Genomic DNA, 18,095 nt, shown 5'->3' with positions numbered 1-18,095 from the left:
ACTGGGAGTGTCTCAGAGTGTGGGATAGGTTGTATTGCTAAAGGAATATTAGGATATACGATCCTATCCCGTTTTTTCTTGCCGATGCCCTTTGTATGGATCAGACAAAAATAACAGTCACTGCTGTGGTCCTTAGGTTCATGCCAAACCATGGCAATACCAAAAGGCATTCCTTTGCGTTTTCCTTTTGTCCAGTCACAAAGCATTTTCTCACAATTATGACACACAATATGAGGAGCCCAATTCTTGTCTTGATCTCCAAGGGGAACTTGAAAATAGGGAATATATGCACATGTCACAAATGATGAAATATTGCACCTTTGACGTTGAAGTGTATAACAGCCACATATATAACAGAAGGTGTCAGGACTATTACATTTACATTCAGTGTCACCTTTCAAGTGAAGTAAACAAACCTATTCAATGAAGCCTTGCCCCTTATCAAACAAAGTGCAGAAAGTGTGTAAAACATATAGTAAATGTGATGTAAGTCATGAAAGGCACTTTTTGGCATAAATTACACCAGAATTCCCACATTTTTAGCTTGATATTTTTTTTTTGCTAAGCTTTACTTGAGAAGTAACTGGTTTTATCTTTATGACATTAATTTTCTTTTGTGGGTCGCAAGAATTATTGGGGCAACTAAAAGTCTGCACCATGACAAGTATGCACCATATAAGTATGATGCATTGAATTAGACCAGAATTGGGCCGGAAGTGACCGGAAGGTAACTGGATCACAGTAAACAATGTTTGTGTTTCTCTTCACTTTTTCCCCTATAATACTTCACTTTCTACTGCCTCCTCTGATCCCTAAACCCAGTAATGAACTTTTCATCTCTCCCTCCATCCACCCCACCCATCTCACCTTCCCCTCACATATTATCCTCCACATTTCACCCAGTGTCTCCAGACACACATGACCATCTCATGACCTCTCCTGCTCCCACCTACTAACACTCTCACGGCTTCTCCTCACTGCTGGGGATATCTCTCCTAATCCTGGTCCTCCTCACCACATCCCTACTGTCACTTCAAACCCTCATCCACAACCTATCACAAATTTCTGCAACCTCTCTAACCTCATACCCATCAATCCAGCCTTCGCTCCCCCAGTCCCACTAACAGGAGCTCTATGGAACGCTCGCTCTGTCTGCAACAAACTATCCTACATTCATGATCTTTTCATCAATAAACTTTCCTTCCTCGCCATCACAGAAACCTGGCTCACCCCCTATGACACAGCCTCTCCTGCTGCACTTTCTTATGGCGGTCTCCAACTCTCTCACGCCCCAGCAACAACATGGTGGAGGAGTTGGTTTGCTCCTGTCCGACCAATGCTCCTTTACACCAATTCCACTACCTCCCTCTGTTACTCTCCCATCTTTTGAGGTGCACTCTGTACGCATCTACGCCCCCTCCAACTGGCTGTCATTTACTGCCCTCCAGGGCCAGCCACTGCCTTTTTTGACCATTTCACCACCTGGCTACTACACTTCCTTTCCACAGACATCCCCACCATCATCATGGGTGATTTCAATATCCCCATTGACACTTCCCACTCATCTGTCTCCAAACTTCTAACACTCACTTCCTCCTTCGGCCTCACCCAATGGTCTTCTGCAGCTACTCACAAAGATGGCCACACACTGGACCTCATATCTTCACTCGGCTCTGTTCCCCATCTAACCTCTCTAACTCACCTCTCCCCCTGTCTGGCCACAACATACTCACATTCTCTTCCCTCTCTTCTCCAAGTACGCAACCCCTCCTCCACAAACTTTCACACCCTCGCAGAAATATCAAACACCCTGATTTACACACACTTTCTCAGTCCCTTCTCCCTCTCACAGACATTGCATTTTTACACGATGCAGATGCAACTTTATACAACACTACAATTTCTGCAGCTCTCGAATCAGCTGCCCCCCTCACACATACCAAAACTCGCACAATCAACAGGCAACCCTGGCACACGAGGCAGACTAAAGAACTGAGACAGGCTTCCAGAACTGCTGAGCGCAGATGGAAGAAGTCTCATTCCTCTGAGCACTTTATTGCATATAAAGAGTCCCTCACCAGTTTCAAGTCCACACTCACTGCTGCAAAACAAACCTACTTCTCATCCCTCATATCCTCGCTCTCTCTCACAACCCTAAACAGCTATTTAACACTTTCAATTCTCTCCCCCGTCCTCCAGCACCACCTCCCTTCTCCTCTCATCTCAGCTGAGGACTTTGCCTCTTTCTTCAAGCAGAAGATTTACAACATCAGAGCAACCTTTGGCCCACAATCACCATGGCCCCTCATCATAGCTACTCAGCCCTCTTCCTCCAAATCCAGCTTCTCCACCATGATAGAAAACAATCTTTCCACTCTTCTCTCAAGATCACATCTAACCACCTGTGCACTGGACCCGCTCCCATCGCATCTCATCGCCTCCATTACACCCATCCTCAAAAAGCCCTCCCTTGACCCATCCTCTGTGTCAAACTATCGCCCCATATCCCTTCTCCCCTTATGCCTCAAAACTACTGGAACAGCATGTCCATCTTGAACTGTCCTCATACCTCTCTTTCTGCTCCCTCTTTGACCAGCTACAATCTGGCTTCCAACCACATCACTCTACTGAAACTGCCCTAACCAAAGTCACCAATGATCTAATAACCGCCAAAGCCAAGCGACACTACTCTTTCCTTCTCCTCCTGGACCTGTCCTCTGCCTTCGACACAGTAGACCATTCCCTCCTACTACAGATACTCTCATCTCTGGGCATCACAGACTTGGCCCTATCTTGGATCTCCTCATACCTAACCGACCGAACTTTCAGCGTCTCCCATTCTCACACCACTTCCTCATCTCGCCCCCTATCTGTCGGTGTCCCCCAAGGCTCAGTTCTTGGACCCCTGCTGTTCTCCATCTACACCTTCGGCCTGGGACAGCTCATAGAGTCCCACGGCTTTCAGCATCATCTCTATGCCGATAAGACACAGATCTACCTCTCTGGACCTGACATTACCTCTCTACTATCCAAAATTCCACAATGTCTGTCTGCCATTTCATCCTTCTTCTCTGCGTGATTCCTAAAGCTTAACATGGACAAAACAGTTCATTGTCTTTCCTCCTCCTCACTAATCTCCTCCAACAAGCCTTTCCATCAAACTTGATGGTTGCTCACTCTCCCCAGTTTCACAAGCCCATTGCCTTGGAGTAACCCTCGACTCTGCTCTATCCTTCAAGCCACACATCCAAGCCCTCTTCACCTTATGCAGACTACAACTCAAAAATATCTCCCGGATCCGTGCTTTCCTTAACCAAGAATCAGCAAAAACATTCGTGCATGCCCTCATCATCTCCTGCCTCGACTACTGCAACCTCCTGCTCTCTGGCCTCCCTTCCAACACTCTTGCACCCCTCCAATCTATCCTAAACTCTGTGGCCCGCTTAATCCACCTCTCCCCTCGCTATTCCCCAGCCTTGCCACTCTGCCAATCCCTTCACTGGCTTCCCATCGCCCAACGACTCCAGTTCAAAACATTAACCATGACATACAAAGCCATCCACAACCTGTCTCCTCCCTACATCTGTGACCTAGTCTCCCGGTTCCTACCTGCACGCAACCTCAGATCCTCACAAGATCTCCTTCTCTACTCCTCTTATCTCCTCTTCCCACAATCACGTACAAGATTTCTCCCATGTCTCCCCCATACTCTGGAACGCTCTACCTCAGCATATCAGACTCTCCCCTACCGTGGAAAGCTTCAAGAGGAACCTCAAGACCCACCTCTTCCAACAAGCCTACAACCTACAATGGACCTCAGTCCAGTACACCACTGCACAACCAGCTCTGTCCTCACCTATTGTACCATCACCCATTCCCTGTAGACTGTGAGCCCTCGCGGGCAGGGTCCTCTCTAGTCCTATACCAGTCTGTTTTGTACTGTTAATGATTGTTGTAAGTATACCCTTTTTCACTTGTAAAGCGCCATGGAATAAATGGCGCTATAATAATAAATAATAATAATAATAATTATATGGATTATTTTATTCAGAAACATTAACCCCTTAACGACCGCGGGCCGTAAAATTACGTCCTAGCGGTCATAACGTTACTGCCCGCGGTCTCCTGGCAGCAGCATGCTGCGATCGGCGCACATCTCAGCTGATTTTCACAGCTGAGATGTGTTCCTGCTAGGAGAATCGTTATCTGGTCGTGCCGTTTATCCCCTGTAATAGCGCTGTCAATAGGTGACAGCGCCATTATAAACGCGATCGCGGTAAAGTTTTACTTACCGCACGATACCGGAAGTCACGTGACATGATCACGTGACTTCCAATGGTTGTCATCATAGCACAGGGTCATGTGATGACTCCTGTGCTAGACATGAACTACTTTCGCTTTCCACGGAGGCCAGGGAAGCAGAAAGTGCACGTATCTGCTGTTTACAGCTGTGTAGCTGTGATCAGCAGATAGTGCAGAGCGATCGGATTGCTGATCGCAATAGCCCCCTAGGGGGACTAGTAAAATAAAAAAAGTAAAAAAAAAAGTTCAAATCACCCCCCTTTCGCCCCATTGAAAATGAAAGGGTTAAAAAATAAAAAATATACACACATTTGGTATAGCCGAGTTCAGAAACGCCCGATCTATCAAAATATAAAATCAATTAATCTGATCAGTAAACGGCGTAGCGGCAAAAAAATTCCAAACGCCAAAATGACTTTTTTTGTCGCCACAACTTTTGCGCAAAATGCAATAAGAGGCGATCAAAACGTAGCATCTGCGCAAAAATGGTACCGTTAAAAACGTCAGCTCGAGTCGCAAAAAATAAGCCGTCAATGAGCCATAGATCCCGAAAAATGAGAACGCTATGGGTCACGGAATATGGCGTAAAACGTGCGCCACTTTTTTCAGACAAACTTCTGAATTTTTTTTTAACCTCTCATATAAAAGTAAACCTATACATGTTTGGTGTCTACGAACTCACACTGACGTGAGGCATCACATCCACACATCAGTTTTACCATACAGTGAACACAGTGAATAAAATATCTCAAAAACGATAGTGCTATCGCACTTTTTTTGCAATTTTTCTGCATTTGGAATTTTTTTGCCATTTTCCAGTACACTATATGGTAAAACCTATGGTTTCATTGAAAAGTACAGCTCGTTCCGCAAAAAATGAGCCCTCACATGACCATATTGACTGAAAAATAAAAAAGTTACGTCTCTTAGAAAAAGAATGGCGAAAAAAAAAACGGAAAGCGAAAAATCGGCCGGTCGTGAAGGGGTTAATGACTGTGGACCTTTTCCTTAGTGGCATAATATTTTTTTTTTCTTTGAAAATATTTTTTATTTTATTCTTTATTGTAGAGTCACTTGGGGACTTGCCCTTCTTTGAGCTTTTTAGCTCATGCTGCTGACTCTGCTAACACCCGTGAGATCACCAGGACATGACGCATTAACAGATGGCATCCTCAAATGTACAAATTTTTCATGGATGCTATAGGGTTGATTTCAGGGCTGTGGAGTCGGTAAGCCAAACCTTCGACTCCGACTCCGACTCCGACTCCTCAAATTCTCTTGCACCGACTCCGACTCCGACTCCGACTCCTACATATATTGCTTATAGTTAGGTGAAAAATTTATTGTAGTACATGAATATGTGTATGTGAACATCAGACATTTAATAATTTTTATGATACAATAATCAAGATATTTGGATAGAACATAAAATATATTTATTGGAATACAACTTTAGAACACAAAAAACTGTAATAAATTGTAAATATGTAATACACTATGTAATATACAGTAGATTACATATATATCTTGTGTGTGTATATACACTGTATATATATATATATATATATATATATATATATATATATATTTTACATATTTACAATTTATTAGTTTTTTGTGTTCTAAAGTTGTATTCCAATAAATATTTTATGTTCTATCCAAATATCTTGATTATTGTATCATAAAAACAATTAAATGTCTGATGTTCACATTGTACTACAATACATTTTTCACTTAAATATAAGCATTATACTAAATGTTATTATTTAGTAAAATATTCAGCACATTCTGCATTGCACTCCTGTCCCCAATTTATTATATATTTTAGGAGTCGGAGTCGGTGCATTTTATACCGACTCCGACTCCGACTCCACCAAAATGAGCTCCGACTCCGACTCCGACTCCACGACTCCGACTCCACAGCCCTGGTTGATTTAAAAGGAATCTGTCGCCAGGTTTTTGCTACTTCATCTGATTGCCTACATTATGCTGCTATGAGATTGTGAAAGTAACCAGGTTTATCGTAGATCACTGTGTGCCGCCGTTCTGACTTTATTTCAGAATTGAGTGTAGCAGAGCTGGGAGCTGTCCCTGCCCACACCAGGCCAGGCTCTCTATAGAGATTGTGCATTGCCTGTGAGGTGTCAATCACAGCAGGGGGGCGTACTGATCTGCTCTGTATGTCCAGAGGAGTCACACAAATGTTAATCACAGAGCAACTCTTTAGTATAGGTAAACAATAGCTCCACACAGATAATCGAAACAGATGGTTTTACTTTTTTAACCTTAAAAATATGCTGTCCTCAGGTTACATTGCAAAATCCTTGTGACAGATTCCCTTTAAAAAAAGAAAAAACAAAAACAAGAAAGCAGATACATTTTTGATATATATTTTTTTCAATTATACAAATATTTGAGGGTGGTTTTTTTTCCTCTTCACATCCATGAGCAACTCACTTTTCCCAGCTTCAGTTGTTTAACAAATGTCGTTTTCTGGTCTTCCACCAATTGTTCATTTGATTTATTGTGAGCTTGAATCTGGAAGAATCATAAATATAATCAAAAGACGTTGAGTAGGTCTAAGGCATTTCTTTTGTAGAAGTAAGCGACCAATAGTGTGTTAATAACTACTAAATTAGCGAAAGTGGCATCACAGGTTGAGGTGCTCTGAAGACAAACAGCACTAGTGCTGTAATAATCGTGTATAAAGTGGGTCTACAGTACATACCCACCTTTCTTGGGACAGGGACAGTGGACATCATTGTTATAACCGATCACACGAGACCCCTTTTCCCCTCTTGACATGTTATGCTGTAAATCCAGCTTTATTTTATAGCATCTGTACTCCTGATGACACCGGATTACTGGTGAAACATATTAGGTGGGCTTGTCTGATAGGTATTAACAATTGTGGGAGCTGTCAAGGAGCCACTATAGCATCAATATGAGCATTGAGGAACAGGGATCTCAATTAGACAGCAAAATTGGGAAAGCCACACATTAGGATACTCAGTCCATCAATAACACTTTATAACATTATTCATTTTAAATAATGCCTAACAGAAGTCATGTTTTATCCCCTTCACAACCTATGATGTACTCGTATGTCATGGGTCGTGTCCCTGCCTTTGATACAGACTCGCATGCTGAGCTCACATCTTCCTCTGCACACGTCGGCTGATCTGATCAGCCAACATGTGACTAACAGCAGTGGGTAGATTGGAGATCCGTCCGAGGTTGTCAACCTCAGACGGTGAGATTCAACACTTCAATCAACGGCCTTGTGACGTGATCATGGTGGAGCAGATAGGTTTTCAGGACAGCCAGGTGTCAGACAGCTGATGTCCCTCCTGTCTGTCAAGATGATCTTCCTGGAAACGCCAGCTGCGAGACGTCGTTCATAGGAAATCATTATTTCTGCTGTACAGAGCAGAGCTGATGCCCTGCTCTGTACAACACAAGCGATCAGATGATCACACTTTTAAGTCCCGAGTCTTGGAAAATGGCGTCAAATGGAGTTTATCTTTTTTTTTAACAATTTTTTTTTTTCACCAATTAACTAAAAGAAAAAAATACACGTGTTTGGTATCTAAATTCTCTTACTGTCTTGGAGAATCAAATTGCCAGGTCAGTTTTAACATATAGGGAAAATGATAAATAAACCCAAAAAACAATTGTGGAATTTGTTTTGGTTTTTTCTTTTGTTTTTTTTTTTGCAGTTGCACCACATTTGAATTTTTTTTTCCCCGTCTAGTACACTATATGGTAAAATGAATGGCGTCATTCAAAAGTACAACTCGTACACCAAAAAACGAGCCCTCATATGGATATGTTGACAGAAAAATAAAAATGTTATGGCTCTTGGAGAAAGGGGAGGAAAAAACAAAAAACGGAAAATGGCCAGGTAGTGAAGTGTTTAATAATGCCAGTGGATATGGTAGAATTGGATACTATCTTTCTGTACAGTTGTACTGGTCTGAGTGAATACAACTTGTACTTTAGAATTTGTTTCTTCTACATCTGTAAATCAAAAACTAAAAATCAGTAAAAATGTTGGTTACTACATGTTGTACAATTTCATATAGTTTTCAGAAAGTAAATAAGTGTGACTTACTTTGGTACAATATTCACAGACAACATCCTTAACACTCTCGGTGGAGATGAAATGCTGCAGGCAGTTATCAAGGGTCATGGCGCGGCCCTGGTGAAAGAAAAGAACATACTTTAACCCCTTCACGACCATGCACGGATATATCCGTCATGGAGTGTGTCCCGTTAAGCCCCGCCCCCCTGTCGCGGGCAGGCGACGTTGATCGGCACACATATCAGCGGTTTTCAACAGCTGACATGTATGCCTGCATGTTACGAGTGGAATCGCATTCCACCCGTAACATTAACCCCTTACATCTCGCTGCCAAAGTCTGGCAGCGAGATGTATATACGCGCGGTGAAGATTTTCACTTACTGCCGCCCCCACCGGAAGTCACGTGAGTGATCATGTGACTTTCGGTGGTTTCCATCGTAGCACAGGGTCCTGTGATGACGCCTACAGCTAGGACGTTTCACTTTCGTTTTCACCCGGGCCGGAGCAGAGTGAAACAGGAAGTTGTTACGCAAAATGCAATAACAGGCGATCAAAACGTAGCATCTGCGCAAAAATAATACCATTAGAAACGTCAGCTCCAGACGCAAAAAATAAGCAGTCACTGAGTCATAGATCCCAAAAAAATGATAACTCTACGGGTTTCGGAAAATGGCGCAAAATGTACGCCACTTTTATTGGACAAGCTTGTGAATTTTTTTAACCCCTTAAATACAAGTAAACCTGTACATGTTTGGTGTCTACAAACTCGCACCGACCTCAGGCATCATACCCACACATCAGTTTTACCATATAGTGAACACCATGAATAAAACATCCCAAAAACTATTGTGCCATCACACTTTTTTTGCAGTTTTTCCACACTTGGAATTTTTTTGCTGTTTTCCAGTACACCATATGGTAACACTTATGGTTTCTTTTAAAAGTACAACTTGTCCCGCAAAAAACAAGCCCTCATATGGCAAGATTGATGGAAAAATAAAAAAGTTACGGCTCTCGGAAGAAGGGGGAGCAAAAAACAAAAACGGAAAGTGCCCCGGGGCTGAAGGGGTTAAAATAAAAAAAAACTACACAGACCTTTATACGTTTTGTACTCTCAAAGAAAGACTACTCACTGAGATTTTGCTTTATTTTTTTACCGTTATTTGTAAATTGCATTGCTCTATGCATGGTCGTTAGCTTTCTGGCTAACATCACTGCAGGTCAGTAACACAGACCTGTAGGCAACTGTATGCCTCTGTGATGTAGCATTCATACTAGGAAAGAATATCTTCTTAGTAAAGCATCTGATGGATTATGGCATGATTAATGTTCTCAGAGAAACCAAGAAGAGAACATTCCTGTGTTCACAAGGCCTTACGCTACTGATGCATAAAAGATTCTAATTGGCCAAAATGCTGAAGATCAGTCCTCCAGGAGTTTGTTCCTATGAACAGTCCTAATACCAGCAATGCAAGGTTTAAAGGGATGGTGTCGTAAAAAATAAATAAATTAAAAAAAATCAATAACTGAAAAAATGTAAAGTATTAATGTTTTAATGATTTGTTTAAATATTATTTGTTTCTAATTGAGCAAAATATAAAAAAAATCTTTTAAAAGTTTGATATTTTCCACTTTTAAACACTAGGGGGAACAGTTGCTGAAATCTGGACTGAAACCTACTGTAGAAGTAGCTCAGATTAGAACTGCAGTAAAAGTGGGCGGAATCTGCTCTTCTGTGTGTGATGTCACCTCCCCCTCCCAATCTGGGGGCTTCCAAAAGGATAAGAGAGAATGAAATGTAGGGACTGGGACACAGTGCAGAGCCATTTTGTGGGTGACCGCAGTGATCCTAATGTCTAAAGTATCACCAAAGACGGCTGGCATAGTGCTTCAATGTATACTGAGCTCCCCGCTGTATACCGCAGAGCGTCGCTCCTCTTGACACATACACAGAGATATAGCCTGCAGAGCGTCGCTCCACATGACACATACAGTGATATATATAGCCTGCAGAGCGTAGCATCTCCTGACACATACAGTGATATATATAGCCTGCAGAGCGTCGCATCTTCTGCCACATACACAGGGATATATAGCCTGAAGAGCATCCCTCCTACTGACACATACACAGGGATATATAGCCTGCAGAGCGCCGCATCTCCTGACACATACACAGGGATATATAGCCTGCAGAGCATTGCTTCTCCTGACACATACACAGTGATATATAGCCTACAGAGCATCATGACACATTACACAGGAGGAGCAACGCTCTGCAGGCTGACACATACACAGGGAGATACACTGTATACTGCACGGCCCCACTGAGCTGCTAGGAAAAGGTAAGCACACACACAAGCAGGGGAGCGTCAGGAGCGGGGACACCATACTGGTACTGACCCTCGGTATACTGCGCTGCCCCACTGAGCTGCTAGGAGCAGAGGCCGGTGATCACACACAAGCGGTGGGGTTGGTGGTAATGGGGGCCGTGGGGGCTGGGGAGCGGCACCGGCAGCGGGAGAGGAGTAGCATACCGGTACTCACCCATCTCGTGCAGGTGACGGGGAAAGTGCAGCACCTCCACCGTTCCTCAACCGCTCCTGCTGTCGGTATATGGCACTGTTCTCCCGCTTTTTCTCCAGCAATCTAGGATCTGTTATGACGGAAGCAGTAGGTACTGGTACTGCTTGCGCTTTCAGATCCTGGCTGTAGGAGAAAAATGTAGCCCAGCTCAAAGCGTGAGCTATGAAAAATATGGCGGCTGAATACACCCACGACTGTGAATTGGGCAGCCCACATAGGCGTGACCATTTCAAAGCGGTGACAGTTGTAACAGAACTAATGGGGTCGGAATCCGACCACTATCGCTGCTGCTCTATTTCGAGACTGAACTGTTGTGATAGAACTTGGAATGCAAAATGGCAGCCCCCATTGCCAGCTTTCCAGTATTATAAAAACTGAAATACATCTTTATTTAAAGCAAGATAACATTATAACTGCATGTTATCTTACAAGTAATCATTGTTTGGATTATATAAAACCGCGACACCTTACCTTTAAGGAGAGTGGACTGTAAACACTCCTATATACCTAAAATAATAAACAGACCAAATATTCACCCTCCCCAGGTACAGTGGTGACACCTTGCCGCTGTTCGGGTCTCATTGTGTTGGATACAGCAGTGTGGTCACGTCGGCAATGACATCACTGCTGCAGCCAATCACGAAGCTCAGCACTTTTTGCCGTCTACATGGTACAAAGCAATTAGCTCATTAATTTGCTTAAGTATAAAAAGGTGTATAAGAGTGTTTGGAGTCTACTTTCTTTAAAATGGCTTTAACCCCTTTACCCCCCAGCCTGGTTTCACCTTCATAACCCAGCCAATTTGTTCAATTCTGACCAGTATCACTTTATGATTTTCTAACTCTGGAAAGCTTCAACAGATCCCAGTGATTCCTAGAATGTTTTTTGTGACATATTGGACTTCATGATAGTAGTAAATATACACGGTTTTCCCAATGGGGCCTTTAGGATGCATTTGGTTAGGTATGCCAGAACCAAGCGTGGTTCTCCTGACCGGACAGCCTCATAAGTATATATGAGGCTGTTAGTTTAAGTCAGAGTTCCCCAACTCCAGCCCTCAAGGCCCACCATCACTGCATGTTTTCAGGATTTCCTTAGCACTGCACAAATGTTAGAATCATCACCTGTGTAGGTGCTAAAATTTGTGCAATACTAAGGAAGTCCTAAAACCATGCACTGTTGGTGGGCCTTGAGGACTGGAGTTGGTGAACTCTGGTTTAGGTGACCTGTGATATTACGGCTGAGAATTGAGAATAGTAAAATACGATTGTGTGAATGCACCCTAACACAAGTACTGAGGAAGAGAGTCTGCTATAGCTTCAGTATGTATATCCTTATATCCATAAGAAAAGGACAACTTTGTACATCTACTGTCACATCATACGTACCCAAGAAGCAGCAGGAATACTTAATGACAAGCTGTCAAAGGTGTCATATCTCATTGGGCTCTGAAAGAAAAGCAATATTAAATAAGAATGTTATAAGGTTTCGCTTTTCCGTGTTCATGAAAAGACGACATATTTTATATGCCCACAAACTCCAATCTCAAGGTTTTAAGATGCGACTTCACACCACCTAAATCATATGATGTCAGACATATACCAGACATCTTAAAAATGCTGAAATATTTCTTTCTATCAAAAGGAATACCAAAAATTGCATTATGGTAAAAACAATATTCCGATCTTATAAATTGACGATATATCGCCAGGATATGCCATCACTTTATGAACTGCAGGGGTTCGACCTCTGGTTCCTCTTTTTTTTAAAAAAAATTGTGTTTTTTTACTACATTTTTTTTTTTTTAGCATTTTACAAAACAACATACAATATGCCAAACCACCCTCAACCGACCCACAAAGAACAATTCCACACATCCAGAACAAAATACATATTGTACTTCACATTACAACATATGCAATGTATAAAACATGCAAAAATGACATAATACATAGCATTACAAGCATAACATATAGCGTGTCTATCACTGAGGAGTCCTTCTTTCCCCTGCAAAGCTCCTTACAATGTATCATAATGCTGCATCTAAATATAATAAAATAATTCTCTAGAGGCCATTCCTGAGGAATCTATCCACAACACATCAGTTTTGCAATGGCTTCGCTTTACACTCCTTTCTATAAGTTTAGGAGGCAGTTTATTTAGCAAATAAATCATAAAGTCTTCTCATCCATCCAATGTTGTGCTAGCTATTTCGTCGAGCATATTCTTTTTACCAAATCCTTCCTGGTTCATTAGTCACTAAAATCTCCACACACCCCAAAATACAAATGGTGATAGAGATTTACAGAATAATTATTATGAATATCACACTTCCCCAAAACCTTTCCAGATCCGAACACATCCATATCATGTGTAGCAGATCTGCATCTAGGGTAGGAGTCATCCATTAGCCCTAAAACATAGAGGAATTGAAGTGATTTTTTGCACATGATGAAGTAAAAATATAGGTGTGATAATTTGTGTTTCTAACTCAATGAAAGTTTTCTGGGATCCTCTCTGATCCCAAGAATAAAAAGGCCAACCAGCCAAGCAGAGAACTGGAGTATAGTCCTATTCAAGCAAGGTGGGACCACCACTGACCCTATCCTAGGAATGTGCTTTCACTTTTCATAATGGTTACATATCACTTTCACTTTTCAGAACAGTTTAATAATCATCAGTTTGGAAATAGGGAAGAAATATGGACGATATCATCTTACCTGGTGTTGACAGTGCTTACATATCATGTTACTGGTTAGTCTTCCATGAAAAGGGTGTTGAGTTTTCCACTGCCTGGGAATGGGGTTTAAAACCCCTAAATTAAAGACCAATTACTTAAATCTTGCAACTTGCATTTTTAATTAATTATTTTTCAGACATGCATGTTACTATAAGACACACCCCTGATTACGACTGCAAAAATGAGAAAAAAAAACATATTTCCTAATAGTTAAAACTTCCCTTGCAGTGTAAAGAAGCAGAGGTGTCAATATCACAAATTTTAATGCAGTAGGGTAGAATAAACCATTAATAGATCCATTGTTAGTGTTTCTCTGCAGCATGTGTACTATACAAACATAGCCCTACAGCATACATTATGTTTACTCCCTGCAATGTACACAAAAATGTATCACTACTAAATGTACGGTATATACATACATGCTACATACAGATACAACTCTACTGCATGCAGACAGCTCTGCTACATACACATATACAATTCAACTCTACTACAATAACGAACACAGCTCAGGTAAATCAACATCAACACACACTGCTCAGCTAAATAAATACACATCTCTTCTGCACACTGTATTCACACTACTATGTTTTTAAGTTTCTTCCAGGCATGCGACTGTTCACAAGACCTGAAAAGTCCTTCAGCTGGTCCCGACCTACAGCTTTAGTAATGTGCAGACTGATCAGTATGGAACAGAGGTGGAGAGAGAAAACTGTGCAGCTGCATAGTTTTCTCATTGTTCAGGAAGGAAGTTGTGTCAGCACACTCCTCAATAATAGGAAGCTGCCTTATACACACACACACACACACACACACACACACACACACACACACACACACACACACTCTTTTTAACAAGATGTTTTCTTCCTGAAAAGAGTATCTTAAAGTTCAAAATATACCGTAATTATTAGGCAAAAAGTAAAGAAACACCTGAGTGTATGTAAAGAAATATAAACCATTTCAGGAATGGTCTACCTGAACGTACCTCTGATCCTGCAGTGTATTTGCCTGTCTGTGCTCTGAGGAAGCTGTGATACAAAAACAATAATGTACACCAACATAAGTAAGGCAACTTAACGGATATGTATCTGTTATGCGGGATGTAAATAATATTGTAAGTAACCTAACTCACCAGAACTACATGCTATGCTATATACTTGCCTTACATATACATTTGTAGTTAAGGTTTTATGACTGTTAATTAGAAATTTAGATAATTTTTTACATAATTAATGGTGTTATCCACTAGCTATAATCACCTCCATGCCGGCATCTTTCCAGTGGTGTCAGCACAGACATTCCAGGGAACCAGGTGACATTGTTATGTCAGGTGTTCCCTGCAGCCAATCAGTGATGGCTTCACTCTCGTCCTTTGAAAAAAAAAAAAAAAAGACATTCAGAGGAAGGCAGAGTTGTGGCTGCTCTCTCAATTCCTTTAGATGTCAAATTTGTCTGAAGGAGGGTTCAGTGAAGCCATCATTGACTGGTCACAGGGATCGCATGACAATGTCACGCAATCCCCAGGAGAGCCATTGCCGATACCGCAGTAATGGCACTGACAGCAGAGGGGAGTATAGATATTCTTTTAGTGGGAAAAAACATAGGGCTTGGGAAGGGGTTGTCAGAGTAGTGGACAACCCTTTAAAGGAAGGAAACACTTACTTCTAAGGCACTGACATCAAACAGATGTGTTACATGGGGCTGATGACCTTTCTCATCTTCTAATGATGACGTCAAGACATGAAACAATTCATGGGCATCCTGTACCATTAAAAAGCACATTTAGTGTGAAGCAGTTTGTCAGGGTGTTCAGAAAAAAAACAAAACAGCTGTTTTCAAATGATTTTTTTCTGCTAATAACATTAAAAATGTAACAGAAGAATTCTTCTTCTAGAGGCCTCTAGATGTGTGAAAGTTCACACAACAGATATTGCATTTACATGTACAGATCCCAATCACTGCAAAGTAACATTTAGACTGTGCTCTCCTGAGTATATTGGGTGCTAACGCTGGCCCAAGCTGTTTTGTACATGTGACGGAGATCTGCTAGATCTCATTGCCATTTAATTTTTTGTAAAAACGCACATTATTGAAGGATACTTCATAATAAACGATGCAAACATACGAAAAAGAAAAGCAACTTAAAATCATATCATTAGCGTACACAGGATCGCCAAATTTATTGGGACAATGTCCTCAAAAATAGGAGCACAGAAATTAACTGGGAAATTTTTAAATCAGTATTAAACACCCACTGCGAGCGAGCCATACCGTTCGGAAATAAAAGGGCTAGGAACAGGAGAAACCCAATGTGACTAAATAAGGATGTAAAAGGGGCAATAAATAATAAGAACAAGGCATTTAAGATGCTAAAACAAGAAGGCAGCGAAGAAGGATTAAAAAGATATAGAAAAAAAAATAAAATGTGTAAAAAAGAAATACATTTAGCAAATGTGGAAACAGAGATTCATTGCTAAGGAAAGCAAAATAAATCCCAAACAATTCTTTAATTATATAAATAGTAAAATGATTAAAATTGATGGTGTCGGCCCTTTAAAGAACAATGAGGGTAAAATCATAGAGAGCGATGTGGGAAAAGCAAATGTTTTAAATACTTTTTTCTCAACTGTGTTCACACAGGAAAAGCATATGCCACGGGAAATGCAGAGTGATCATGTAAACGCTTCATTAAGTATGACTTGCCTAACCCAGGAAGAAGTGCAGAACAGACTTAAGGTACCGTCACACATAACGAGATTGCTAGCGAGGTCGCTGCTGAGTCACGGTTTCTGTGACGCAGTAGCGATCCCGTTAGCGATCTTGTTATGTGTGACACCTACCAGCGATCAGGCCCCTGCTGTGAGATCTCTAGTCGTTGCCGAATGGTCCAGGCCATTTTCTTCAAAGGCGATGTCCTGCTGGGCAGGACGCATCGCTGTGTTTGACACTGTGTGACAGGGTCACAGTGACCGCTGCGATCGTTAAACAGGTCGCTACTGCGACCTGTATTGTTCCTGCATCGCTGGTAAGGTCTGACTGTGTGACATCTCACCAGCGACCTCTCAGCGACTTACCAGCGATCCCTATCAGGTCACATCGTTTTCGGGATCGCTGGTAAGTCATTGTGTGTGATTGGGCCTTAAGTAACATTAAAATTGACAAATCACCCAGTCCCTGATGGCATTCATCCTCGGGTATTAAGGGAGTTAAGTAATGTGATTGACAGGCCTCTATTCCTTATATTTAAAGACTCTATAGAAACCGGGTCTATTCCACTGGATTGGCGGCAAGCAAATGTGGTACCAATATTCAAAATGGGGTCTAAAAGAGAACCTGGAAACTATAGGCCGGTAAGCTTAACATCTGTTGTGGGTAAAATGTTTGAAGTGTTTTTAGGGGATACTATTATGGAATATTTCAATTTTAATAAATGTTTAACTCCATATGAGCATGGATTTATGAAGGATCGCTCCTGTCAAACTAACCTGATCAGCTTCTATGAAGATGTAAGCTCTCACAAGGACCAAGGGGAATCATTGGATGTCATTTATCTCGACTTCGGTAAAGCATTTGATACTGTCCCACATAAAGACTGCTAAGTAAAATGAGAAAGCTTGGGCTCGGGGAAAAATGTGTGTAGATGGGTAGGTAGCTGGCTTAGTGATAGAAAACAAAGAGTGGTAATTAATGGCGCATACTCAGATTGGGCCACGGTTACTAGTGAGGTACCACAGGGGTCTGTATTGGCCCCACTACTATTTAATATATTTAGTAATGATCTGGTGGATGGCTTACAGAGTAAAATATCAGTATTTGCAGATTTTAGAAAACTATGTAAGGTAGTTAACACAAAGGAGGACAGTTTGCAACTACAGATGGATTTGAGTAAATTGGAGAATTGGGCTGAAAAATGGCAAATGAGGTTTAACACTGATAAGTGTAAGGTTCTGCACATGGGAAGGAGAAACAGATGCTACGATTACCTACTAAATGGGAAACTGCTGGGGAAATCAGACATGGAAAAAGACTTGGGCATCTTAGTCACTAAGAATCTAAATTGGAGTGCCCAGTGTCAGGCAGCAGGCACCAAAGCAAACAGGGTGATGGGATGCATTAGAAGAGGTCTGGGGGCACGAGATGAAAACATCATTCTCCCTCTGTACAAATCACTCGTCAGACCACACTTGGAGTATTGTGTGCAATTTTTGGCGCTGGTGCTCAAGAAAGACATTACTGAACTTGAAAGGGTTCAGAGGCGGGCTACTAAAATAATAAATGGAGTGGGTGCATTACAATACACGGAAAGGTTATCAAAATGAGATCTATTTACTCTAGAAAAGAGAAGACTTAGGGGAGACATAATCAATATGTACAAGTATATCA

The 18,095-nt window shown here is 41.6% G+C and overlaps 1 protein-coding gene across 3 annotated transcripts in view; it reads right to left on the bottom strand.

The window, feature by feature from the left end:
• Positions 1-18,095, bottom strand: part of USP30 (ubiquitin specific peptidase 30) — a 55,824-nt gene that overhangs the window by 14,951 nt on the left and 22,778 nt on the right. For all 3 annotated transcript variants that reach the window (XM_075320028.1, XM_075320027.1, XM_075320029.1), the window contains 6 exons: positions 15,375-15,473; positions 14,698-14,740; positions 13,690-13,784; positions 12,358-12,417; positions 8,417-8,503; positions 6,760-6,840 (listed from right to left, as the gene is read on the bottom strand). In XM_075320028.1, the coding sequence (XP_075176143.1) occupies positions 6,760-6,840; positions 8,417-8,503; positions 12,358-12,417; positions 13,690-13,784; positions 14,698-14,740; positions 15,375-15,473 (465 nt within the window). The remainder of the gene's footprint in view (positions 1-6,759; positions 6,841-8,416; positions 8,504-12,357; positions 12,418-13,689; positions 13,785-14,697; positions 14,741-15,374; positions 15,474-18,095) is intronic.

This window comes from Anomaloglossus baeobatrachus, chromosome 1, assembly GCF_048569485.1.
Source record: "Anomaloglossus baeobatrachus isolate aAnoBae1 chromosome 1, aAnoBae1.hap1, whole genome shotgun sequence".
Lineage (NCBI taxonomy): Eukaryota > Metazoa > Chordata > Amphibia > Anura > Aromobatidae > Anomaloglossus > Anomaloglossus baeobatrachus.
Note: the sequence above shows the minus strand (reverse complement) of the source record. Positions and strands in the feature narration are given on the sequence as shown.